Source organism: Myodes glareolus, chromosome 2 (genome assembly GCF_982192425.1).
Source record: "Myodes glareolus chromosome 2, mMyoGla1.1, whole genome shotgun sequence".
Lineage (NCBI taxonomy): Eukaryota > Metazoa > Chordata > Mammalia > Rodentia > Cricetidae > Myodes > Myodes glareolus.
In genome coordinates, this window is record NC_142027.1 from 63,845,988 (window position 1) to 63,873,262 (window position 27,275).

The following is a 27,275-nucleotide window of genomic DNA, read 5'->3' on the forward strand; positions in this document are numbered from 1 at the left end:
CAGCCTCAGCCAGGACCACCACTGTTCTGCCGCTAGAGATAGCCAGAATGCCTTGTGAGTGCTTTGTACTCTTCCCCCTCCTCTCGAGTCCTCTGACTCATCTCTCCACTCTGCACTTGACACCAGCATTCTTCCACACAGACCCTTCTCCACACACCCCACCTATTCCTCAGGACCAGCCGGCATGACATTTTCCATTTTCTTCTTTACTTCAGGTTCTAACCTGGATAGTATTATAGTCTTTCATCCTTAGTCATATGAGTGAGAAATATATTTTAGTCAAAATTTGTGTCTAGTCCAATACCAAGCCCTTCTTTGCTTACTAAGTCTTATTTCTTTAAAAAAAATTTAAAAATTCTTATTATTTTATTCTGTTGGTAGGTATTTTGCCTTCATGGATATTGAAATACCATGTTAATGATTGGTGCTGGGAGAAGCCAGAAGACAGTATAGGCTCCTTAAGACTGGAGTTTCCGTGTGGGTGCTAGGACTGAACCTGAGTCCTCCGGAAGAGCAAGCAGCTGGCACTGGTAAATTGCCGGGCCATCTCTACAGCCTCCTAAGCTCCATTTCTCACTTTTAAATAAATTATTAATTTGTTTTATGTGTATGAGTGTTTTCTCTGAATGCATGGTCATGTCTGTGTTCCATGTGTCGAGGCAAGGTGAGGTCATTGAATCCCCTACAACTTGAATTAGAGATACTTGTGAGCTACCATGTGAGTGTTGGGAATTGAACCCAGGTTGCTTGGAAGAACAATCAGGGCTCTTAGGCACTTGGCCATCTCTCCAGCCCTTAATTTATCTTTTTAAATATCTTTACTAGTTCTTTTGGCATGCTAGCTTATAAGTTTTATATTTGAGCACGTTATATTTTCTGCATTATTTGCCTTTAAGTCCTATAATGGGGAACATAGAGGTGAAAAATTACTTTATACTTAATAGCAATGAGAGACTTTAGATTGATTATTCCTGGCATACACACACACACACATACACACACACACACACACACACACACACACACACACACACGCACAAACATGTATTTTTTTAAAATGGCAATGGGATTTGAAGCCAAAACCTCGTGACTTCTAGGTAAGGTCTCTTCCACTGAGTTATAGCTAGTGAGGATGTCAGGAAAAGGGAACCTTTGTACAGTGCTGGCAAGAATGTAAATTAGACTAGCCACTATGACTGCCTGAATGGAGTTTCCCCAAAAAGCTAAAAGTGGAACTACCATATGACCCTGGGTATGGATCCAGAGTCCAGGTCAGCATGCCACAGATACCTGCGCATTTCAGGACTACTCATATAACCAGGTCACTAGGTGTCTGTCAGCAGATGAATAAATATATGCGTGTGTGCATGCATACATACATACACACATATATATATGCCATGGAGCTTTCATCAGTCACAAATGAGAATGAAATTATGTCATTAGCTGAAAATAGATAGAAACAAAGATGATCCGATTAAGCAAAATAAGCCAGACTTGGAAAGACAAACATCACGTCTTGATAATTCTCTTATTTGGATCCTAGATTTATACAGATACACAAATCTCATCTACAGAGGTGAGATTGTCTGGGGGAAGGATGGGGAACGTCTGGGAGCGTGAACATGGTTAAAGCACATGACAACTTGAATTAAAGAGTCTGTGAAGCTCATCACTGTGTACAAAAATACATGTCAATAAGAAGCAACTAAAATAAAAAAGTATTTTTCTCTCAGAAAAAGCATTCTTCTGTTTTCAGAATCTAAAAAGGGAATGATATTTCTACCGAAAAAAAAAAAGATTCTTCTTGAGTTCATACATCAGCACAATGTGTTGATTTTTTTTTTTTATTTTCTTTGTGGAGTGATGAGAAGAAAAAGAATGAGTAAATCAGGGGAGAGAAATACAGGCACAATGGAACCACAGTGCGTTCACTGTATCTCTGAGAAGGACATGTGTATCTATCTCCAAGAAGGGCAAATGCATGCAAGTTCTGAGAATGCCACTTTCTTGTGTGATGATATTTCCATCTTGTGGCCTTCACGGGTATTTCCACAAAGGACTCTAGAGTCAAGATGTATGCATTGTGAGCCTGAATGGGAAACACCTATCTGCAAACATTCTAAGAATCACTAGAGGTTAGCCAGACACAAGAGCCTAGAAATCCTCCACTCACAGGTAGGACTTTCCATCAACTGAAGAAGCGTAGGCTTGGCAGGAAGCCAGCAAAAGTGAGGACGAGAGATGAACAGAATGGACGTTCATGGGAATCTGACTTGAAGAGATTTTCAGGAGAAAATGAGTTTTGACAAAAAGGAAAAGTTCATGGTGCCTTGGAAAGTGATGCTCCTTGGGGTACCTTTCCTGGGACATGGGCCTTCCTTTTATGGAACATAGACATGAAGAGATGAAAGACAAAGATGCCACACCCACAGCTAATGAGAAACAAGATAATGAGAAACAAGATTTCTGCACCAAAAATTAATGAGCTCTTTGAAGGGTGGTGCGAAGCAAACGGCTTAGAAGCAAAGAGTTGAGAGATGGCAGACACAGGGCTGCGAGCTGACTCTCGGATTAGACTGTATAGGCGGCAGGTTTCTACATACATCTTCCGATGGCAGTCACTGCTTACTGGTACATCTATAGTGAGAGACGTGACCAAGATCTTAGAGTTTGGAGGCTTTCAGGGCTCAGTGGAGACTGTAAGAGAAGCCGCGTTGGCTAGTGCCACGTGCCATTCATCCTCAGAGCTCAGGACCCACTTTCATTCCTCACCCATCCCTCCTTCTTAACCTTTATGAACATACAGCTACCATAGCGGCTACACACAATGACACCGAGGAGAGGTACAAAGAGACGGGGATGGAACTACCTGTGCTGGGAATACTTCTAAGTTTTGCAGCAAGAACAGCCACAAAATTTCCTCTCCCTACTTTGTGCAGGTCAGTTTGGTTTGCATTTTCTATTCCATTCCTAATATGTTTGAGCCATTGCCTTCCTCCATCTTACGTCCTCATCTGGGAGGAGATCACTGGAGAGCCATGTTTCTCACCGGAAACGTCTTTCTATTCAACCCTACCCTGCTCCTGTAGCATGTTCCTTTCATGGAACACAAATGCGAAGAGATGGAAGACAATGATATTTACCACCAAGAGATTGTCCTTTAATTCATCTTAAAATTCTGCAACTGAGCCGGGCAGTGGTGACACACACCTTTAATCCCTGCATTCAGGAGGCAGAGGCAGGTGGATCATTGTGAGTTCGAGGTCAGCCTGGTCTACAGAGTGAGTTCCAGGATATCCAGGGCTACGCAGAGAAACCCTGACTTGAAAAACAAACAAAAAATCTGCAGCTGAAACATGACTCCAGAAGTCTCCATTGTAGCTTAACTGTCTGCTTTGGTAGTAGTTCAGTAAGAAGGAGGCTTGGGTATTTCACAGAGATTAGGAACTTTGGGGTAGCAATGGTGTTTGAGTGAGGTCTTCTCATTCAAGGAAGGCTGTGAACCTTTGAGTCCCGGCTTGTTTTATGAGCACGACGGTTACTCCTTAGGACCACATGGGAGTCTCTACGTTAACACGCATAGGCTACACACTCTTTGTTTCTTGGCATCTTCCCTGAACGCTAGCTGGGATCTGTATATAAACCCCTTCTACTTACCATATTTTGTCAACTGACTGATTATAAGTATGTTAAGATACCAGTATGATAAGGACTGGGGGGATGGCTCAGCCAGTAAAATACTTGCGAAGTATTTTACTTCACACTGAGCCCAGTGTGAAGACTTGGGCTCAGATTTCCAGCACTTACATAGAAGGGCAGCCATGATAACACGTCTCTGTAATCATCACTTTGGGGGAAGGATGAGGAAACAGGGACAAGAAACTCATTGGCCATCAATGAGATCCAGGTTTGAGACCTTGTCTCAAAATATTAGATGGACAGCTATTAAAGAAGACATCAAACGATTGATCTCTGACTTCTGCATGCATGTGACACATGTGCTCCCCCACACATGAACATACACCACACACTCACACATACAAATTATGACCATGATAGCCACACATCTGTTTATAGCTTGCAAGTTTACAGCTCGCTTTCATATCTCTGTATCTTTATATTTGTATTTTCATATATTTGTATCATCTTGAAATGACACTTGGGTGGAGAGCAGATTAGACATAAGGGCTATGTTACAGGGGAAGAAGCTGTTGCTTAGAGAGACCTGGCTTGCCTAAGATCACAGCTTAGAAAGGGGTGCTGAAGAGAGAGAGAGAGAGAGAGAGAGAGAGAGAAGCTGGAAAAATTTTTTTTTAAAAAGCAAGGGGGTGCTGAAGTTGAATCATTTGATTCAGAGCCAGGGGATAACCCCATTCCATTCTCACGAAGTCTCTCTGATAAAATCTGGAACCGAGAAAAAACATACAAAGAGTGTAAAACAGAGTCTGAATGAAAAACCAAAGTTCACACGTAAGATAGGAGCAGCCATGTTGGATATAATCCGGGCCTGGTTGTTTCCTTCAGAAGTTTGTGGATTGTCAAACATTGTGATGTCACCTCCATGTGTAATTCAAAACTTCAAGACAACTAAGCGGCTACCCTGTAAAATGCCCGTAAGACCTCCACTTATACCCTGATTTTCCTGTAGTTTGGGCTAGTGTTTCCCTTTGAAACATTTATCTTTTTAGGTTTGTGGTGCCTTCCACAAACTTGTGTCCCAAGCTTGTGCTTAGCTGGTGAACTGGCCAGTCCAGCACAGGCTGAGTGATGTCACAGCAAATGCAGTGTCTGAACACAGTGCTGATTCCTACTTGTTAGTGTATGGGATAGAATAGGTATTGACCAAATACTGCTTATTCAGAAGGGAAAATACCTTTAACCACACTAAATTGGCTCCCAGACACTTGAGAACTTGTAGGAGCGGTGCTTTGGGTGTCTGGACACTGGACTAGTCATCAGTTGAGCTGTAGCTTTTTAGCAACTGCTCTTCAAACACCAGCAGTTTGGTAGAAGTCAGTTTCTCAGATGTTTGAAAAGGTTTCAGGAATCCAAAGTTCTACTTGGTGCTCATTTTGATATTGCAAGTTTTGTAATCACTCTGGTTGCAATCGCCCCTGTCTTAGCTGACTTAGAATCACCTGGGAGATGAAGGCATACCCATGAGTGTGTCTATGGAGGCGCCTTCAGAGGGGGCTGCCTGAGGAGAGACTCATTCTGAGGCTGGCACCATCTCACTGCCTGAGGGGATGGAAGGAGGGGAAGAAGAAGGTCCTTGTCTCTGCTTCCTGGTTGGTCAGGAAGTGAACAGATCTTTTATGTCACATACTATGATGGCTGTGATGTCCTTCCCAAGGATATGAGACCAAATGTGTTGTAGACTAAACCCTTGGAAACCATGAACCAGTTGGTCTCTCAAGTACTTGAGTCACACTGACACAAAAGTGAACAATATAGTCATTATATTTCTTTCCTGGGTCAGTCTGATTCTGCCTTATCACACACAGAACTGCTAGCTGAGTGAGAGACTTACCTGCCAGGCCTCAACCTTCTTGATGTCCGCACAGGACCCATTGGTGAACAGCCCTCGCCCGGGCAAGCAGGTGTATATGTCTTGCAGGGCATGGGCGATGGAGTAGACAGCTAAGTACACGTTGTAGGAGATCCGTAAATGTTCATAATCCATGTAAGGCGTCTCCACGCTGCTGATGTTCTCATCCCCTGTGCAGAGGGGTCGGAAGGCAGTGGAGCTATTGCTTAACCTGCTGCCACCTTCCTCGTGACTTCTTAGGAAGGTGTCCACAGGCAAAGGCCCTTTGGCGCCTTCTTGCAGGTGGCAATTAAAAGTCTCTTCCCAAAACTCTTTGGCAAACCCGTTGTGGACCGATTTCCTGGGATGGACTTTCTGCAGGAATTCTCGGAAGCCTGGGATCTGCCCAGCCTTCAGACCGAACCCAATGGTGCCCCCAACCACGTGGAAGTATTCAGGCATAGCAATCAAGGAGGAGCTGGCCCAGGCCTCGCTGGCCAGCCAGATCCTGCCTGTGATGTTGCGCCGCACAATCTCCTTGATGAGGGGCTCTAGGTCTGGGCCGCTGGAGAAAACGACGATGACCTTGGCTGTGGAGTTCTGGATCACTTCCACCACCTGCTGGATCTCCTTCTCATCCGAGTACTGGGAGATGAGCTCGCTGAAGTCGATGCAGATGTCCCTCTCCTCCGCTTCCTCCCGGAACTTCTCAATGCCTGGCCGTCCGTAGTCATCATCGGCTGCGATCGTGCCCACCCAGTTCCAGCGGAAGTACTCGATGATGTCGGCCATGGCGGTGGCCTGGTGCTCATCGTTGGGGATGGTGCGGAGGAAGGATTTGTATTGATTCTTATTGCTAAGAAGCCTGCTGGAGGAGGCATAACTCACCTGGGAAAAGTCAAACGTGAGTGAGTGAGTAAGGGTCCAGCCGAGTTCCAAGGCTTACCTTAATGTCACTTGTCAAATAAGTTTAATGTGGGCAGGATGGAGGTGTGTGAAAATTCAGACAGTTTCACCCTGACACGAACCCTGTTAGCTTATTGGGGGAGCTTCCTAGTTCCCAGGGTGTGATTCTTCATGACGCTACCTTGAAACTGGGTCTAGCAATAGCCTTCACGCCTCTACAGTGGAACGTGCTAATCTCTTCAAGGAGTCTTGTGCCCCGCCCCCTGTACCTTCTAGCTTCCTCTAAAGCTTCTCGTTGGTTGTACTAGATCAATGTGTTCACTTGACGCATGCTTTGCCTGTTGGGCCCAGGTTCTGATCTGAACTTTATAGCTGCCTCCACTGCTGTGAATGCTTTGTATGTAACCCACCTCTTGGAGAATCAGTTTTCCTCTGGTTATGAACTTCAGTCTCTTCAGAGGACCCGAAAGAGGTCCTTCCTCCTCCTCTGTTCATTTTCCCTCTTTGCATTTCCCATCTGTTTCCCTGTGCTCCTCTCCTCGTTGCCCCTGCTCCTTAGGTAAAACTAACACCAATTCCAGCAAATTCTGCTTAGCTTTTAGGTTCAGTTAAATCATTGAAGCTCAGCATGTAAATTCAGTTGCCCTGAACTTCAATAGCAATAACAAACATCACCAAATGTCACCAGAAAAACACCCTTTCTTCTGACTTGTCAGTGTTTCAACCATATACAAAGCCCCTTGTTCAGCTTCAGAGGAGGACTAAACCTCCACGCTTCACCTCTGATCGGAACCTCTAAGCCATTGGGAGAGGTTTAAAGGAGGTCTGGAGAAGGTGTGCTGTTGACAGGCCCCCCTCTGCACTGGAGGCAGCTCTGCATTTGCTCATGAATGTCCGTCAAGGAAGAAATTCTTTGATGTCCAGAGATGACTCCTGGGAAAGAGCTCAGGTACCACTAAGTTGTATAGAGATCTGCAATGTTTTTAAAAAATATATTGTGATTTGAGCTAGGTGGTGGTACACACCTTAATCCCAGCACTCAGGGGGCACAAGCAGGCAGATCTCTGTGAGTTCAAGGCCAGCCTAGACCTCAGAGTGAATTTCAAGACAGCCAGGGCTACACAGAAAAACCTGGTCTCAACAAACAAACAAACAAACAAAAACTATTTGCACAGATTGACAGCGGCAGAGCTGGCTAACCCAGGGTCCCTTCTCCCCAGGCGCCACTGGAGTCCTGAAAGCTCCAGAGGATCAACACCTCTGCTTGGGCCCCTGGTAGCACCCCAGGTGTCATCACAGCTCACCAATTAGGGAGTCCCAAGTTAGTAGAGCATATCTTCTGAAGAACAGAGCAGATTTCCTCGTAACAGCATCCTTCTGGGAAGTGACGCAGCGTTCAGCAGTGTTTGTCCACTAGTTTGCTAAAACTCGCTTGAGCTTCTTCAGAAAACAGGCGGAAGAGACCCGCAGGGATGCCTTTCGTATACTTCTTACTAATTAGCTTTGTTTGGACAATGTTTTAAAGTCAACATTTCCAACAGGCTTCTTTTAATCAGTTAAGAGTCTTTACATGACAAGTGTCAAAGACCCTGGCCAAGGAAAGACTCAGTCAAATTTGCCAAAGGCAAGCATAGCTTCTCTGGCAGGGTTTTGATCGTAGAAGCTGTAATACAAAACTGACAAACTTTGGAAATCTGAATAATCCCCTCTTGCTCCCACAGAAGCTCAGGGTCTAGGTGGTTAGATGAAATGACTTGCGTACATGTTATTAGAGCCTGTTTGGAGGTCTTAGCAGGGAGCAGAGCTCCTCTCTACCCTCGACTGTGGTCCTCTTCTATTCAGGGAAGGTCCCCTTGACCATGTGAACAGTGTCAGGAGGAGCGTACGTGTGGTGAGGGAGGAAGGGGGCACCTGCTTAGGTAGCCGGATCAGCCACATCAACCCTGGCGACCAGGGTAACAGATGTCCCAGTCAGACCACTGTCATATCCACATTATTAATTTTTGAAAGCTTCGTGGATCCAAAAAACTGACTTGGTAGTCAGGGTTTTACAAAGACAAAATTTACCATTTCTAACATTTGCCCATCATTGGTCATTTCTTTATTTTCTTTTGAAAAAAAATGAAATAAAATGTTCATAAAGAGATACAAATTAAAGCTCAAACTCCCTCTCATGGATATAGTCTCTTAATATATTTAATATAATATTCGATCGGTTTCAAATGACGACCTATAAAATCAAGTAAATGTCACTCAAAGAAAAGCCCTTTAAGCCACATCAAACTTTTCTTGACAGAGGGGAAAACTACATAGATAATTCAAAAAACTTCTGGCCACAGTTTCTTCCAGCTGGTCTTATTTTTACAGTCACTTGGCATGGCTGAGTGTAACAGGGCTGGGCATGGGGCCCTACCCACAGAGCAGTGTTTCCTTGCTCTGTTCTGTAATCCACTGGGGAAAGATCAATGCTCTGGATAGGCTGTATCCTAGCCTATCAAACCGTGATCTCTGCAGGAGGGACCCAGGCAGAGAGACTTTTAGAGCTCCCCGAGTGATTCCAACTTGAAGCTGCAGCAAAGAACTCCTGATGAAGATAAACCTATTAGTTTGACTGACAATCACTTTAGGCTTTTTGTTTGTTTGTTTGTTTGTTTGTTTGTTTTTAAGACAGAGTAGCACTATGTTGGTAGTGCTGGAACTCACTGCGTAGAGCAGGCTGGTCTCAAACTCACAGTGTGTGTGTATGCATCACGGCACGCAGCCTGCTGCAGTCTTAACACATTCATCATTCACACCCTTGGTCTTTGACTCTCGCCATGCAGAAGTGAAGCTCTCCCCTTCTCGTTTGTTCCTTTTCTTATCTGATGCCATTTCCATCTCCTAGCACTTGGCTACTGGATGACAGCTTATGGTCAGGGTGCATTGAAAATAGTGCTGCATAGTCTGCCAGTTTAAGCATGTCCAGTCTGACTAGTACAGACCGGGTCAGAACATTTTGGTACAAAAATGACAAAGCCCGGACTTTCTTATGGGCCACATCTTTACTTCCTGAAAGTAAGGGCTTCATACACAATGGCAAGAATGTCTGTGTTGTTACATGTCTGCAAAAGGATTGAGGCTGTCAGGGAAGAAGCAGACTCCCTTGCAAGAAGAGAAATGAGAATTTATTTGTATGAATTTTGAAGATTAAATTTTAAATATTAAACACCGAAAAAACTGAAGTCTGATCTCTAATTTACAATTGACGGCTATACTACAACCCAGCTGTTGCAATTTCCCTATCCATGGACATTTAACCTCTACTTGCAATTCACACTATGATGAAGGGATGCAATAGAGCTATAGTTACTAATTGCAAGAAAAGTTGGCTGGATGGGTCATAGTGCTAAAGGGGACAATCAGGTATTTAGAGTTTGCTGTCATTTGGTATGGAGGAGGAATGCAGCTTTGAATCAATGCTTATCAATACTTGCTTTGGTGAGTGACTGGTATGTGAAGATGCACTTTCCTCCCGCCCAGGATGGAGACTGCTTGTCTATGTACGCTTTGTAAATATTTATTGGCAGAAATTAGAGCATGCTCCATTTCATAATGTGGAGACAGTGATCATGCTTCTGCTTTATGGGGAGACCTGCTTTCTTTACCTCTGAGCTAGTGACGATAGGCAAGAAGAAATTTGAGGGGACAGAATTAGGGGCAGATATTTATGATTTGAATGGTGGTATTCACATCATAGGACCTTATTCCTTGTGATAAACATTGAATGTCAGTTACTAAAGGAGTGAACTGGGAAATAACAGGAAAAAAGATCAGGATGTGTATGTGCAAGTTATGTTTGAAAGAGAACAGGAAGAGCAGTGACAGTCTCAAGGTCTCAGAGACCCCAAGTGCTCACAGTACAGGGCCAAAACAACCTTTGTGCCCGTGGCAAGCCACAGAGGACACTGGTAGCATGCAGCTCTCCAAACCTGGTCCTCCTCCTCCCTGCCTCTGGTGCCCATCTAAGGAGATGCCAGTTGGCCTGGAGAGATGGCTCAGTGGTTAAATGATTGAACTGATCTTTGAGAGAACCTGAGTTCGATTCGCAACGCCCATGTTGGGTGGCTCACAACCACTTGTAACTACAACTCTAGGAGATCTGACCCCTCTGATTACCAAAAGTAGGCACTGGCACTCCTGTAAGTGCACATGCATGTGTGCGCGTGCACACACACACACACACACACACACACACACTTAATAATAAAAATGAGTTCTAGAGGAAGGCTTCAGTACCTGTGGGATGTAGAAGAGCCCAAGTAGGTTGGCCACGGCCGTGGAGACGCCCGAGCCAGTCGCTCCCACCACTGCAATAGTGGAAGGGATGTGCTCTGAGCAGTTGCAGAACTCATCCAGGTTCAAGGAATCGATTTTGTTCTGGGCAACAAAACTCAAGGTGGCCTCCAAGGCCTTGGAGACGGTGTTACAGGTGTCAAATATCCTGTATCCCAGTGTCATGTTGGGAAGAAGGGTGGGGCTGCTGTTTATCTCCTCGATGGCAAATATCATGGCTTGCAACCATCGAAATCCTCGGAAGTTGTACCTGGAAGGAAGACATGGACGTCGTGGGAGAGTCTGGTCAGCTGTTAGTATAAGGGCCTCCGGAGCTGGGCTTGGATCTGGGCTCTACTACCCTGCAGTTTGGGGATGTGGTTCAAGGTCCTTTGTGTGAAAACAGGAACATTTTCCAATTTGGCTGGCTTTAAAGATGTCATGAGATTTTGAATTAGTGAACAATAATAAAAAGGACTATTTTGGTACTTAATTGAATAATTTATAGCTGCATTCTCTAGCATAAGATTCTCAGTAGCTGGTGTGAAGAGTTAGTGAACTTAAGGCGTGGCCGGGTGTGGTGGTGCCTGCCTGTGTGATGTCAGCACTCAGCAGGTTGGAGCAGAAGGGTTGTGAGTTTCAGGCCAGTCCTTGGCTACATGGCAAATCCTTGCCTTGAAAAAGTCACCAGGGGTCTGTAAATATGTCAGGGGATCCATATGTGGGACCTAAAAATAACCCTAGGCTTGCAGACTTGTCATAACTTTAGACTGACATTCCTAGAGGTTGAAGTATAAAGTGAAGAGAACCCTCTGCAGATAATGCACCTTTGAAGACCATGCACATATGGGGTAGTAGATGCTTCGAGAATCATATAGGCAACGATGGCACATGCCTTTAGTCCCAGCACTTGGGAGGCAAGGGTAGGCCAATCTCTGTGAGTTCGAGGCCAGTCAGGACAGTTACCCAGAGAGACACTGTCTTGGGAAAAGAAAAGAAAAAAAAAAGTATGCTTTGGGCTAATTCATAGTTTTTGTTTCAAAAAGTGATCATTACTGCTTTTCAAAGAAAATTATTTTGAGTAAAAATCAGATAAATCAACAATGAAATGGTGTCAGCTTTTCATTCTCCTGAGCCTGGGAGGGTGATGGCTGAAGAGATGTGGTACCTCAGTGATTTGGGGTCCAGCAGAAAAGCCAGCACATGTGGCAGGCTCCTCCTCTGTGCTGTGGACTCGTGACTCTAACTCAGTGGCAGGAGGAACCTGACCAGTCCACCGGATGGTCGCGTTTCCAGAGTTCCTGATCTACCCTGAACGTGAAATCTGCCCTGCTTCTTTATGCTTCTTTCACTGTTTAATTACTTGTTTCAAACTTGTAAGATTATTAGGAGATACTAAATTATTTTCAACATATTAATTAAATATGAATTTTATTAAACACTGTTAAGGTGATTTTGCTGTCTTTAATACATTTCCAGGGCAAACCCCTTGTTTGTTTTGGTGTCTGTTCCATAAAGAACAACGCAGACAGTGTTTGTCCTCTTGGGTCATATGAAGGATACGGTCAATATTAATACCATTCTGCACTTATGTTTCCCATATTCACGAGAAAAAAATATGAAAATGTTATTGGCTGTCTTTATGGCATGGGAACAGAAACCCAGTTTTGTTTGGATAAATTTGATCTTTCTCTTTCCTTTTCCAGCTATCAGGAAGTTCAAGGTGAAATGTTGGGTCACTTGTAGAAGATGCAGGGTGCAGAGGGAAAGTGCTGCTCTCTGAAGAGAAAAGTAACATGTGATGTGCGCTCACGGCCTCTGAGGGGTCCCCCATCTAAGTGTGCGCTCACGGCCTCTGAGGGGTCCCCCATCTAAGTGTGTGCTCACGGCCTCTGAGGGGTCCTCCATCTAAGTGTGCGCTCACGGCCTCTGAGGGGTCCCCCATCAAAGTGTGTGCTCACGGCCTCTGAGGGGTCCCCCATCTAAGTGTGTGCTCACGGCCTCTGAGGGGTCCCCCATCTAAGTGTGCGCTCACGGCCTCTGAGGAGTCCTCCATCTAAGTGTGCGCTCACGGCCTCTGAGGGGTCCCCCATCAAAGTGTGTGCTCACGGCCTCTGAGGGGTCCCCCATCTAAGTGTGTGCTCACGGCCTCTGAGGGGTCCCCCATCTAAGTGAGGTGACACTGTGGCAATCACATCCCACTACATAGTTGAGCCTTGAAGTCACATTCTAAAGGGATCCCAGCCAAGGAGGGAGCGTCAGATTGAAGACAGACAGAATGGTGACGGATTAAAAGAAATCGTATGGGAGGAGGGACTATATGAGCAATGGGATTCAAGATCATGACGGGGAAATCTACAGAGACAGTTGGACCAAGTGGGATCTCATGCATTCTAGATGGACAGCTGTGGAGCCTGCAAGGGACTTAACTAGGGCCTCTGCATGTGGGAGACAGTTGTGGAGCTTGGTCTATCTGAGGAACCCTTGGCAGTGGGACCAGGTTCTATCCCTGGTGTATGAGCTGGCTTTTTGGAGCCCATTCTCTATGGTGGGATGCCTTGCTCAGCCTTGATGCATTATTGAGGGATCTTGGTCCTGCCTCAACTTAATGTGCCAGGCTTCATTGGCTCCACATGGGAGGGCTTACCCTTTGGAAGGAGTAGATGGGGGGTGGGCTGGATAGGAAGCAAAGAGGGGAGAAGGGAGGAGAAGTGGGTGGGAGAACTGTGGCTAGAGAGTAAAAGGAATAAAAATAAATAAATAATAAAAGAAATTACATTTGAGAGGAGCTGATAAGAATATAAGAATATGATATTGACTTGGAGACAAAAAGATTTAAGGGAACATGTTAACTGCCTTCAGCTGTTCGAAGAGGCCACAAGATACTTAAGCAACCTGTGATGTCCCATCTCCGCCAGGTATGTTCTCTGTGTGTAGTGTGGGGAGTAGGATAGAGGTCAGAGGTTCAGCCTTTTATGAGAAAGGTGCTTTAACAGAGAAAGTCTCCAAATGCAATGGCTTGTATTTAGAAACTGCTTGCTTGAGTCTTAGTGGCTACATTGTTTGTTCTAACTAAACTTCTTTATTAAAGGTGAACAACAAAACAAAGCAATGCTCATGAGTCACTGGAGCACATAGGTCAAAGAGAAATTTCCTATGGGAGTTTAGAAGAGCTAAACTGGACTTCCTTCTATACATTCTTAATTACTCAATCGATGAATGGATAAATTAATTAATACTGCAGGATTGATGATGAAACTCAAGTGCATTCTAGAAGGGCTGTACCACTAGGTTAAATTCCCAGCCCTCACTATCTTTTTTTATTTGACTGTGAGACAAGGTCCTGCTCCTGAGACAGGGTTCTGATATGTAACCTGGAACTCTCAGTCCTGCTTCGTTGCTGGAATTGCAGTATGTACCATCCTGCATCTTGCATTGAGCAGCATCGCTGTCAGATGCTGTCACTAGATGAACAATGATGCTCAGGCTATCAAATAACTGGCCCTTGGCCAACCTGGTATTTTCTGTGTGATACCCCTGTTTTGTTTTTTTTTTTTTGTTTTTTTTGTTTTTGTTTTTGTTTTTTTTTTAGAAAAAGACTTCTTTAGGGAAAGAAAACAGAGGAGTCAATATGCCTCAGCATTATAGCCTGTTATTTGCAAAAAGAGAGAAAAGGTTTTTAATGTTCTTTTGGGTCTAGTGTGGCTTTTCTCTATCTACCCAGAGATGGACAGATCCTTGATACAGCCTTTCCTTACCTGATGCACTCCACGGACTCTGGTCTTGATTTCAGATCTTGATCTTTGGCTGCTACTCCAAAATGGATAGGAAAGAGACCCCCAAGAATAATGTCCCCCTTCTTTTGGGCTCGCTGGTCGGGCCCGTAGGCAGAGGAGTGACAGGCAAGAGCCAAGAGGGCCAAACAGCAGCTATAAGATGCCATGGCTCTGCCTTCTCTCTAGGGGGGCAGTCAAAGGTGCTAGTGGTCTGGAGGGCCCCAGGAACTTCTCCCTTGTGCAGTTCACGCCTTCTGATGGGGACACATGTCTACAGAGTGGTTAACGACAGAATAGAAGTGGTTGTGCTTGTTTCTCCATTCCTGCCTTCTCCGTTGCAGAGGTGTAGGGTTGTTGGTCCTTGAGTCCTGAGAAGCGACATCATGTAGCCACTGCTCCAGGTGCTGCTAGAGAGAGAGAGAGAGAGAGAGAGAGAGAGAGAGAGAGAGAGAGAGAGAGATTTAGGTAAACCTACATCACATCTGTGTGAGGTAGCTGAGAATTTCCATTTCAAGGGACTCAGAGGTAGCAGATTGAGAAGCATGGCTTAGAACCACAACTTTACTGTTACTGTGTGTGAGACACAGAAAATGTCATTTGTCTGTAATGCAGAAGGGGGGCATCCAGTTCTGAGAGGCCACGTTCTGAAGAGGCCACTCCTAAATGTGACCTGCTCTGCAGCTGCTGACCATAAACCACTTACCCTTCTGCATGAAGGATGCCTGGAAATGACCCAGAAGGAAGAGCTTGTTCAATTAAAATACCGATGATACTTTATTCCCCGTATGTTTTTGCAGAAAACACAGGACAAGTTACTTGTAAGTTCAAACCTGACGTCAGATCAAACAAAAGTGTCAGAGAAGATCCTTCGTTCTTTACTTACTTTTATAGCCCCACCCCCTTTAGTTAAGATCTCTGTTTCCAGTGTGTAACGTTATAGTTTACAAGACTTTTAAGAACAGTTTATAGGAAACACAGTCTCTTAAATGGTGGTTTGTAACAGCGGGTCATGCGATTAGCTGTGGGGAATCCTGGCAATTTTGACAGAGGCCAGCAAGATGTCTCAGTGAGTAAAAGTGCTTCCGGAAATGCCTCCTCTTAAGACAATTGTGTGTACAAACTGCAGTGTTCCATTAAACATATGAAGTTTTCTGTTTTATTTTTCTTTTTTAGATTTATTTATTTTTATTGTGTATACAGTGTTCTGCCTGCATGCATGCCTGCAGGCCAAAAGAGGGCACCAGATCTCACTACAGATTATTGTGAGCCACCATGTGGTTGCTGGAAATTAAACCTAGGTCAGGACCTTTAGAAGAGCAGGCAGGCTCTTAACCACTGAGTCGTCTCTCAGCCCGAAGTTTTCTGTTCTTAGACACAGTGGTTTAGAGCAGAGAGCAAATGTTTAATGTGTCCCTGTTGCCATCTCTTGGCATGTATTGAATCAGTGTGTCTTCAGATTGTATTGTGTCAGAAGGTTTGATTTTCAAACTTTGCCATTTGAGTTGCTGACTTGATTATCTTAAAAAAAAATTCAACAAATTTGGCTTGGAGTTGGGGCATATTTTCAACAACTTCTGAAATGGCCCTAAACAGATCTCTGTCATTTTTGTACTACATATTTTTATGAAGTGGCATGCTCAGCACCAATGGTTATAAACCAAATATCAATGAACTCTCAAGAACACTGAAAATGAGGCATCGTTTTTAGCTGAGATTTAATTTTTTATGTAAAAATAAACACACATACCCATATCATTAGTATGCAAATTCCTGTTGCCCTTAATAAATGTCAAAATTATATGCATACTAAATGTCCTGTAGAGTTTTGTTCTTATTTTAAAGCAGGATCTCTCTGTAGGTTTGTCTGGCTTGGAGTTCTCTATGTAGGCCAGAATAGCCTCAGACTCACAGAGACCCATCTGCCTGACCCCGCCCTTCCCCCACTAGGATCTAAGGTATGTACCGCCACACCTGGCTCCCAATAAGCTTTAATTGTCAACTAGACACAGCCCAGGGTTATTTGAGAAGAGGTTTGATTTAGAAATTGCCTGTGTAAGATTCCCCGTGGGCTTACCCATGCAGGAATGTCTTGACTATTAGAGTGCAGGTGGGCCCAGCCCACGGTGACTGGCATCATTCCTAGGTAGGTGATCCTGGGCTCATTAGGATCATGTAAGGGAACCTGTAAGCAGGATTCCTTCATGGTTTCCATTCCAGGCTTGAGTACCTGCCTTGACCTCCCTCAGTGAAGGGCTTTGATCTCCAAATGTAAGATGAAATAAACCCTTTATTCCCCTGGGTTGCTTTTTTCTTTCTGTTTTTCGAGACAGTTTCTCTATGTAGCACTGGCTGTCCTGGAACTCACTCTGTAGACCAGGCTGTCCTTGAACTCACAGACATCCCCCTGCCTCTGCCTCGAGTGCTAAGATTAAAGACATGAGGGGTTTTGTTTTTCACTGTAACAGAATGAAACTAGACCATTAAATAATTGTCTTAATACTTTTCTGATTTATTATCTGTAAAGATTTTATTTGTGTGACTATTCTATATGTCTATATACCTAAATCCATATCATTTTTCCCCCAGAAAACAGTGGTGACAAGTGCAAAGGGGTGTGACATCCCAGGGTAAGAGTTCTGGTTAATCATGGATCAGTCACAGATTCTGACTGTAGTCTTTCTGCAGTAGCCTGATCCGCCTGCTGAGAACCTCTGGTGTGTTCATCCCACATCCCAGATCCCCTCTGGGTGGGTCAAATGCCGATTGCTTTTTGATGTGGTCCAGTATATAGTCTTTCTCAAGTCCAGGGCCAGGGACTGTACTGTCCCCCGAACCTCTTCATCCAGATGCCTCTCCAAGCTGCTTTGCCTTAACAAGCCCTAAACTCCTCTCCCTCCAAAATTTGCTGCTCATTCCTGTTTTCTGTCACAGAACTTTATTTTCTACCCTCCAAGAAAGAAGCTGAGGCATCAGCCTTGCTTCCTTGGCTGTCCCATCAGCACCCTTCACATTGCAGAGCCTACTTCCTAAATCCCCCCTGGAATCCACCTAATTCTCCCATCTTCTCCCAAATTGGAAATTCACCCAATTTCCAAGGGCACCTAAAAGTCTATTTTTTTAAAATCTGAATTTATACATTTTTTTCCTAACCCGCTTTCCCAGTGTAAGTGAATTTTTATTATTGTTTAGTTTTTGAAACAGGTCTTGTTAGAACTTCCTACGTAGCCCCCGGGCTGTCTTCAAACTTGAAATTCTCCTGCCTCAGCCTCAAGGCTTAGAGGCATACCCTACCATCCTCAGATGCCGCCTTTGGTTTTGTCACTTTGCGCTGTATCTTTGCAAACCTTGTTCTGCTGCATGGAGGTGTATGTGACAGTCAATGGCCACACACTCTAGGGAAGGATGGCTCTGTAGGTTAAGACTCTCATGGAGCCAAACCTCACCACTGGACTCTTCCTGCCCTTGGTGTGCCAAGGAAACAGGTTTCTGACTTGGTTAAGGTGGCTTTTTCCCCCCTGCATTCTTTTCTAACTACTCCTAACAGTACCTGTCTTGAGTCACAACTCATTTATTTTCTTTACACTAAGTTTATTTAAATCACATCAGCCCTGTTTGCCGTTCTCCAAGGCAGCGACACACACAGCCAATGCTAATATTTGCTTTGTCTCCTCCCTCCCTGCTCACTGGCAGACACATATCAGAAACAGCTGGTTCCACGACTAAGAGGCCCTCGCCACCATGAGGGTAGCAGAAGGGGTGTTTCAGGACAGCCAGGTGATTTCTCACTGAGTTCCTTACCCAAGAGGTGTGGGAGGGAGATGTGAGCAGCCTGGGCTATGGGGTCTCTAGGTGGGTGATTATTTACTCAAGGAACATTTTCTGGGCTCCCCTTGTGTTAGACACCACGGCATATAAGACACTAGGGAACGAAATGTGAAATTCTTGCCTTCCAGGTGTTTATAGTTTAAAAGGAGACAGAACATGCATTATAATCACAGCAGTGCAATTATTATACTGAAGGGGGAACTAGGGACAGGGCGAGCACAGTCCCAAGTGATGTTCTCTATGATAGCTTTGGGAATGAACTGAATCACAATTTTGAATGACACACAGTAGGGGCTGGCTCTTTGTCATCATGGAGGCTTACCACAAAGTGCCACGTCTGAAATTTAATAGATATTAACTGAGTGACTAAAGTGTCACTGTAGAGACCAGGTATGGCTGAGCAACTTGCAGACAGACTAGGGAAAGCAGCCACCCCACGTGACTTAAGAACTTTTGTGGGTAGGACTTCCTCATGATCTCAGTTGCATCTACAGCACTGAACAAGGGACCAGAAGCTGAATGGATACTTTAAAAGAATCTGTTGAACTTGCCTTTGTGCAAAAAAACGTAAGAGGTCCTTGGTTCGTCTAAGACCCACAATTCAGTTTGAGTTGCCGGAGGATAAAGACAGACTTGTCATTAACATCTCCACTTTGCGTTTTCACCAGAGTAAAGCCCTCCCTTACCTCCCTTTGATCTCAACATTTCTGGAAGCTGTGTAACTCTCCAGTCAAACAATTTTGTCCACCTAGAGAAAACCCAGGAGCAGATCTTCTGAACACAAAACCTCTACGCATGGTTAAGGCACGGGAAGCTCGAAAACAGAAATTTTTCTGTTTCTGGGTTTTAGAAATAAAATTTCTAGATTGCCTATGAAGGACTGTGGAGAAAAAATGTTTACAAAACCGAATCGATTTCCAGTGGTGTCACCTGTCTTTATAGGCTGAGGCCAGGGACTTCTCCCTGGTTTATTGTAATCTGTGTCCTCTTCGCCGCACTGACTATGAAGCACAGCCTCTGGGGGTTTGAACTACTGCTGTAGAAAGGAGGTGAAACGTAATGAGGAAGAACAGGGAAAATAACCGGGAGACATCAAATATCGAGCAGCAAACTTGTGTACCTCTGGCTCTGGCTACAGCTTTCCTTACTCTTGCGGCCGTCCGTGGTAAGGGCTTCTGTACACACTTGTTGCCTAAGAATTAGAGAGGGACATCCTATCTGCCACCATCAGTGTGACCATCCCCCGTCAGCACGCCTGTCCCCAGTCCCAGGTCAGTCTTCATTTCTTCTCTTATTTTGCAATGGGGGTCTCTTTCAGCACCGTAGGGAGCCCAGACTGCCCGGTCACACTCTGCTGCCCCTCTCCAGCCTGGCTTGTTTCTGGCCAGCTGCACAGGTTTGGCGCCCCACCCCCACCCCCGCGCCCAATCTCCCTGACAACAGGTGTGACTTTTGGAGAGTCCACGCCTCATTTAGCCCTGGTAATGGCTTAATTGAGTCGGAAAAATGCAAGGACAGGAGCGTGATTAAAAACCAGCTGAGCTGGGTTCCTGTTAGTCGTTGGAAAACTCTACGGGAAGGGAGGGAGGCAGATGAACAGGAGCTGGGAGGAGCAGCCTAGGACTTGGAGCACCGTGGAGAGAAGCCAGATGAAGCAAAGGCAGGAGAGGAACAGGCGAGGGTGCTGATGTCCATTGACTTTGCTTTTGGAGAGCCCTAACAGGCAGAGTCCTGCCTCTGCCCATAAGGTGGAGGGCTGCATGAATGACTGTGGGGTGCACACCCACATATGGCGTGCCCAGAACACAGGTGCTGCAGGAGGAGCTCACGATGCTCTCAAGAAAAAAGGAAAAAATAGCAATGGAAGTTGAGAAGTGTAAATTCAAGGTTAAAACATGACCAGGATTCTCTGCTCCTGAATTTTAAGATAGAAAATGTTGGGGGGGGTGGGGGGGGTTGCTGCATGGACCCTGCAGATGACTAGTTTCCAGAGAGAACTGGGTGAGTTACTGGGGGCCCAGATCAAGAGTTAAGAAGCTTTTTCTTCTGCCCTATTTCACTTCATGCCTACAAGAGCTCTGCTGATGGATGTGTGGATGCCCACAGGGTTAATGAAATGGATCAGTTGAACTGTAGAGATACCCAAGTCACATCTTTATAAATACAACAGACCTTTCAGCCTTACATCAAAATGTCTCTGTGGAATAGCATCACGGATCACCTTCTACACCACATGGGTCCCAGACTTGCAGTCTGCTGTCCTAACACTTCTCACCACCTAGGGTCCTAGGTATAACTAGGAACTGATGCGCTAAACTGATGAGTTTAGGAACTGATGCGCTCTCTGCCACTGGGTACATTTACCTCCAAAAGGCCCCGAGGAGTCCTCCAGAAAAGATCACCGCCTCTTGTATACAGACATTTGCCTCCCCCGACAATGCCTTGAAACATGGACTTGGAAGTACAGAAATGGCGAAAAGCCTGAGACCCCGAATCTGAGATTTTCCTCAGTTCTCTGAACAAATTGTCTCACAAGGAGACACGCCTCCCTCCCCCAGTGTGGGTGTCACACGCATTTCAAGGGTAGATTCTGGCTTCCATCTGCTCCCCTAGAGTGCTTCTGCTGCAAGCAACCGACCAGCACAAGGAGCCCTTCCTACTTCAGGGCTCCGCAGCTCTGCATAGTGCAGGGACCAGCCACATGGAGTGACATGCTAGAAAGCTAGGTGTCTGAAGGAAAGAAAAGAAAAACGGGATGAACACAAAAGATGTCACAGACCTACTGTTTGTGAGCGAAATTCAAAATACAATTAAAGGTTGTAATGTTTGCTAAATATTTCCCACGTTGGTCAGCTTCCAGGGTGGTATGGGTGGCAGACTCACTGTGGGCAGTTTCAAGTGGCTAATGGTTTAGCAACCAATTTGTAAAATCTTGAGCACTGAGTAAACCCTGAGTATTCGCTCTTAGGAGGTGCAGGATGTCTGGCATGCAGAAGTCCTGGGTTTAGTCAGGCCTACTTTGTGTGTGCACACACAAAGGGCCTACAGAGACCAAGAGAGCTGGCAGCACAAAGAATTACTAGGTGTGTGTGTGTTTAAAGTGGTCCAAAGTATTTCACAGGTACTGCAAACTCCTCCATGTTTTTTGTTTTGCCTATTAAGAAGTTGCAACTTGGATCTGTGGCCCAATTCTCATTAAGACAAAAATCTAAAGCTGCAATGGGGCATTCACTATTCTCAAAAACAAAAAACAAACAAACAAAAACCCCTTGACTCTTCCTACTTGTCTTTGGCCTCCATCTCCTCACCTCACCAGGTCTTTCCTTTTTATATACGCAGTGGTGAGGACATAAACACAAAACAAATCACTGAGTAAATCTGGAGGGTTGCCATGGGCAATGTGGCTGTCAGGTGAAACCTATGTGTCATTAGGGAGCTACTGGAGCCACGCTGGCCTCCTTTGTCGAAAAAATAGATTTGAGTAGACTATCTTGCCACATCGTTAATCTTAGATGTAAAGGTTTACAGGCAGAAGAGATCCAGGCAGCTGATCTACCTTTCTGGGAATTGGCTTGTCATATCAAAACCACAGTGACTAATATCAGGAATTGGGACTCACAACATCCTGAAAAAGGGCTTAGGGACATCACTAGGCATGTACCATCCCGTCTCCCTCCACCCCCTGACATTTATCAGTACAGCATTTCTTAAAAATGCCGGCTTGAATCTTAGAAGATTAAGCTTCTCTCAGTTACAGCATAAAATCTACTCGCTATGGGACTGCCTTTCATTTTAATTGGACTGCAGGTGTACACCATCGGATTAAGCACAATCTACAGTCAATCATCCCTGCCTCCCATTTGCATTTCTTTGTTATTGATGAACCTACTAGCCTGAACAAAGAGTTCTCCGGTTTCTTCCCAACAAGGAGGCTATGAATCCTGAACTGCCACCATGCCCTCTTTTCCTACCATTCTATGCTATAAATATTTTTAAAAATTCTAAGAGAAGTTTATTATACCAAGGGTGATTAGACCTTGGTGATGGAATTCTGAACTTTGATTGTTTCTTGTGAGATTAAGAGAAATAAACATGTATTATTTTCTGTGGGCTGCCCGAGGCTTGGTTTTCTTTGCTAACCCCATTGTCTAGGGTTTCTATTGCTGTGAAGAGACACCATGACCATGGGCAACTCTTCTAAAGGAAAATATTTCATTAGGGCTGGCTCACAGTTTCAGAGATTCAGTTCAATTACTAGCATGGCAGAAAGCATGGCAGTGTGCAGGCAGACAGGATGCAAGAGAAAGAGCTGAAAGTTCTACATCTTGATCTTCAGGCAGCAGAAAGAGACTGTGTATCACACTGGGTATAGCTTGAGTATCTGAGACCTTGAAGTCCACTCCCTTCCTCCAGCCAGGTCATATCTACTCAAATAAGGCCACACCTCCTAATAGTGCCACCTCCTATGGCCAAGCATCCAAACACATGTGGGGGCCATACCTATTCAAACCACCACACCCATGCTTCACCAGCCTGTTACTTTTAAACACAGAAATGACGTACTGTAAAATGTTACAAACAGAATGCTTATGGGGCTGGAGAAATGGCTCAGCAATGAAGAGCACTCTCAAGAGGACTTGAGTCTGGTTCTCAGCATGAAAGATAGGTGACTCACAATACTCCTTTTCACTTCAGAGAACTCACCTGTGTTTCTACTCCATGTTATGATTTTGACTTCTGTAGGCTTCATTATATGACGAGCTCACAGATATCTCTAAAGGGCATTTGAGATTTTTCAATCATCACTTCCACGGAAGACCTCTAGGAAAATTTAAGGCATTTGACATATGTAAATGCCACTAACTTTCTGCAGAATTTTAAGGTCAAATAAATGACATAATCTCACTTGGGGTAACAGGATCCATGTCTATATTATATGTTTATAAAATTATGAAAGAATATATAAGTTATTGCCTGAAAAAAAAGTGATCTAAGAATCTCTTTTAAAATTAAGGCTGTTTCTTTTCCTTGATTATCACTGCAGTGGAAAAAAAAAACAGACAAAATGCTCATTTCTGTAGAGACAGAATCAAATCAGTTTCTTTGTTCCAGGCATAGCATCTCCAGGGCCTCTATTTTAGAAACTTCAAGTTATGTCATATTTTTTTCTAGAGATTTCTTTCAATATCCCATAGACCTTTGCTACCTCTTTCTGCCATCTTTCAGGGTAAGCTAACAATCATGGGTGTCACACTTCTGAGAGGAACAGCCTAACAGACCTCAGGGCACACACATGCCTGCTCCCTGTGATGCCACAATGTGGCTGATGGCCAGCCACGTCCCTGTCACTCAAATCCTCCTAGCTGTGCATTTATATACCTTCTTGGGAAGTCCTTTTGGAATCTGTGTTGGTGTCTTAATGCCCAAATATACCATATTGTAACTGGTAAAACTGAGTTTGGTTTTATTTTGGGGAACCACGTCTCGTGGTTAAATTCATGTTGAGTGTTGTTCCCAGTTTTAAGGGAACATCTCTCCTGTCAGGAAATAGTCATAGACTCATCAGTGGGCCTCTCCAGATGTTCCCTCCAGCCACCCTTTAAAACAAACAAACCAAGTGGAAAAACCAAATCTTGGCATACACCAGTTGCCTTCAGGAGGAGAGTGTCCGTTAGTGATGTCAGTGACGACTCCTGAAGCTGTCCCGAGGGAGGAAAGTCCCAGCTGTGCCTTCCCTAGATAAAGCCCCCTTAAAAGCAAATGGAAAAGCATCCCTCACCACCCCCCAGTGCTGGGAATTTAACCCAGGGTGTTAGCCACACTGGAAAACACTCTGCTGCTGAGGCACACCCGAGCTAAGGGGCATCCACCTTCAGAAACCTAATGTTAAAGAGGCCACCAGGCTGGGTACAGGACAGTATGAAATTCTTTGGCCTGCAGTAGCAGCAAGTATGAAAACTGGTCAGAACTGTGGATTCCCTGTCCTGACCATTCTCTGAACCCGGAAGCCCCAAGCTTTAACATGCCCTCTGCACAGCAGGCCTGAGAATCTCAGCTAAATATCTCTCAGTCTGCAATAGCCCAAGGTCATATTCTGCTGCTACCTGAAACCAAGAATAATTTCTTTGTTTTTTGTTTTAAATGAATTTTTCCCTTCCAGCCTTGTAGTTTCCCCAGCAATTCTGACCAGCAAAAAACACACCTAGGAGACATTAGATTTTCCTGCTGGTGTCAGCTCACTCCAGTTTCCCCAGAGTCTACCGTGTAGAGCAAGCTGTTCAACCCTGCGAAACCGCATTCTAGGAAGCCACTCAGAAAGCACTGGTGCCGCAGCCTTCTGCATTTCTGTGAGCTAATGAAGCAGCCACTGTCCACAGGAGGCTCCTTCCACCTTCACTGCAGCCACAGCTGAAGGGAAACTGTAGCCGAAGGGAAGGGACTTACCTGCGGGGCTGTCACCTCCTCCACCCTTCCCCAGAAGTCTCATGAGGTCTATTTTAATTTGAACCTCATTACTAAATCCCTTCCTCGCTTACGGAAAATGACTACATTTTTTTTTTCTTCACAGTTTATCCACTGGTCCCAAATATGATGGCCTGAGACTCTTAAATGGGGCTTTTAGAAGTCCTTGTCTTCCTGCCTGGTCTGGTCTCCCAGTAATCCTTAGGGCCCTACCAGAGCTGCCTTCTAGCATTCTGCATTCTGTGCTTCCCTAGCGCTCTGCCCCTCTGCCTTGTCTCCCCTGGCCTCTGGGAGGCACCGAGATCACAACCGGCTAGCATCAGTGCGGATGATCAGTCTCCCAGAGTGACAAGGTGGCCCTCCCTGCTGCTCAGGGGCCTTGTTGAGAGTTCTTTACTCCCCTTCGAAATAAAACTTGATCTTCTCATTCTCGCTTCCCCCCATCCCTCCTTTCCCTTCAGCCTCCAGAAGTTTCCAAACTGATTTTTAAGTCTTCTCCTAACCTCTCTATAAGTTGTTTAAAAGTCACAGACCAAGGTTGGCTTACCCTTTCCTAGTTTTGTGTAACTTTATGCTTATTTCATTGGGCCAGGACTCGATATAGCTCATGGGTGGCTTGTTTGCATAGGCACGCTTTCCTAATGTCTGTGACTGTGTTGCAAAGCAGATTTGAGTAGTTACGGCAAAGGCTGACTATGTCACCAAGTCTAAAATGTTTAAAGTTTGGCCCTTTACAGAAATGTCTGCCGAGGCCTGCATGAAGCTGGACACAAAACCCCTATTCTTGTCACACACCAGACAATCGGGCTCTGGCAATGCCCCTGGTGAGATCTGCACGGTTTGCAGTTTAGGGGTTCGCTTCACCAGGAGTCTCAATAGGAGGAATGAGTTTGATAGTCTGACTGTGGTTAGGGACGGAGCTCAGCTCTTGCTGCTGATCCTCATCCGACTCCAGGCACCTGGAGTTGGGGGTTTGTTTACTATTTGTTGACAAGAACAAAGCAGAGTGGGAGCTGGAGATGGGACACACAGCTCGCTCATCACAGGAAAGCCTGTAGCTAAGACTAGGAAATCAAGCTGTAAGTCTGACTCCCCTGCCCCCTGGAGATTGCCCAGGGGGTCAGGGTCAGTTTCTATGGTAAATGGACTGCCTTCTAGTGAAATGACCTAAAGGGATAGTTTGCTTGGTGGAGTTTTGACTGGTAAGCAGAAATACTATTTCTCAAATACCCCAGGCATGACCTAGATCCAGGTGGGGCAGGGGTGGGCATGCAAGAAATAAGTTGTCTGCAGAGAGGGGAGAGAAGCCGCTCACTCTTGGTTTTAATTCTGCTCTCAGGAAACCTCCCCTTGAAGTTGCTCTCCTGTGTTTCCCTTCCTCATTTTCTTCTTAGTAATACCCTGACACACAGAGCAGGGTCGTCGTGGAGAGACTAGGGGATAGTGATCAGAAAGGGCAGGCTGGTGTTAACGTCCTTTAAATAGGGCCCGCCGGGACAGGTGGATATAGGCTGGGGCAAGAGGTGGGGCAGGAAGGGAGATACAGTTTGGCCCAGCCAGCCCCGAGCTGTCACACTCCCAGCCACACACTGCACCACTGATGAACTTGGAGCAGTTAGGTTTCTTACTCGTGGCAGAAGAGGACGACTGTGTGGTAGTAGATGAAGATGGTGCTAGACAGGGCTTGCAGGAGAGTCCAGCTCATTGACGTGGTGACCTGTTGTCATCTACAAACGTATTCACAGATATTCGGGGCTGTAGATAGCCTATGGACTGAAGGTTGAACATCCTGATAGAGGGCTGGAGCTTGTATTGGGTGATCTGTGGGAGGGTTTACAGAAGCTGGCCTTGGCAGGCAGTCAGAAGCAGCTGCCAATCAATCTTAATAACTCTTGCCTTGAAGGAAGGACGGCTAGAGTCTGGCTGGGGCTGGAATTGTAAAGAAGCAGCTGCCAGCGACTGGAAACCAGGCCAGGGAAATCGCTTCTATCGATTGCGTGATGTCAGTGTTTCCGTTGTGCGCTCGAATGCGATTGCAGAGTGGCTCGCTCTCTGTCTTTATCACAGTCACAGCGTGGCCTTGCTTGACACTCTTGTTCAACAGGAGAGCAGTGAGACCGCACCAATAGGCTGAAGGAAGTGGCCAGGCTTTCCCTCATTGGCATTGACTGCATCACTTTCTCCGAAGTCACAAAAATCACAGGGTAGTGGAGTTGGGAAGGATTTTGAAAATCCTCTAATTCAAGCCCTCTAGGTCCAAGGAAATGGATGCTCAGAGATGTTGCCTGATTTGCCATTGTCACGCAGCAGCTGGCAAGTGTCATAACTGGTAACCCCGAGCACTCACCAGAATGGGCCTGGCTTCCGACAGCGCTCATTTCCTATTGCTCAAGTCCACATGGCCCTTCCGATTCTTCATGGTCCTTCGAACCAGCTTTTTTTTTAATATATATAAGCAAGCTAAC

General features: G+C 45.3%; 1 protein-coding gene across 1 annotated transcript in view; it reads right to left on the bottom strand.

Annotated features, from left to right (window-relative positions):
• Window positions 1–27,275, bottom strand: part of Casr (calcium sensing receptor) — a 74,594-nt gene that overhangs the window by 15,492 nt on the left and 31,827 nt on the right. The window contains exons 2-4 of the mRNA XM_085696267.2: window positions 14,506–14,927; window positions 10,712–11,018; window positions 5,534–6,418 (exon numbers count right to left, since the gene is read on the bottom strand). Of these exons, the coding sequence (XP_085552393.2) occupies window positions 5,534–6,418; window positions 10,712–11,018; window positions 14,506–14,690 (1,377 nt within the window). The 5' untranslated portion in view covers window positions 14,691–14,927. The remainder of the gene's footprint in view (window positions 1–5,533; window positions 6,419–10,711; window positions 11,019–14,505; window positions 14,928–27,275) is intronic.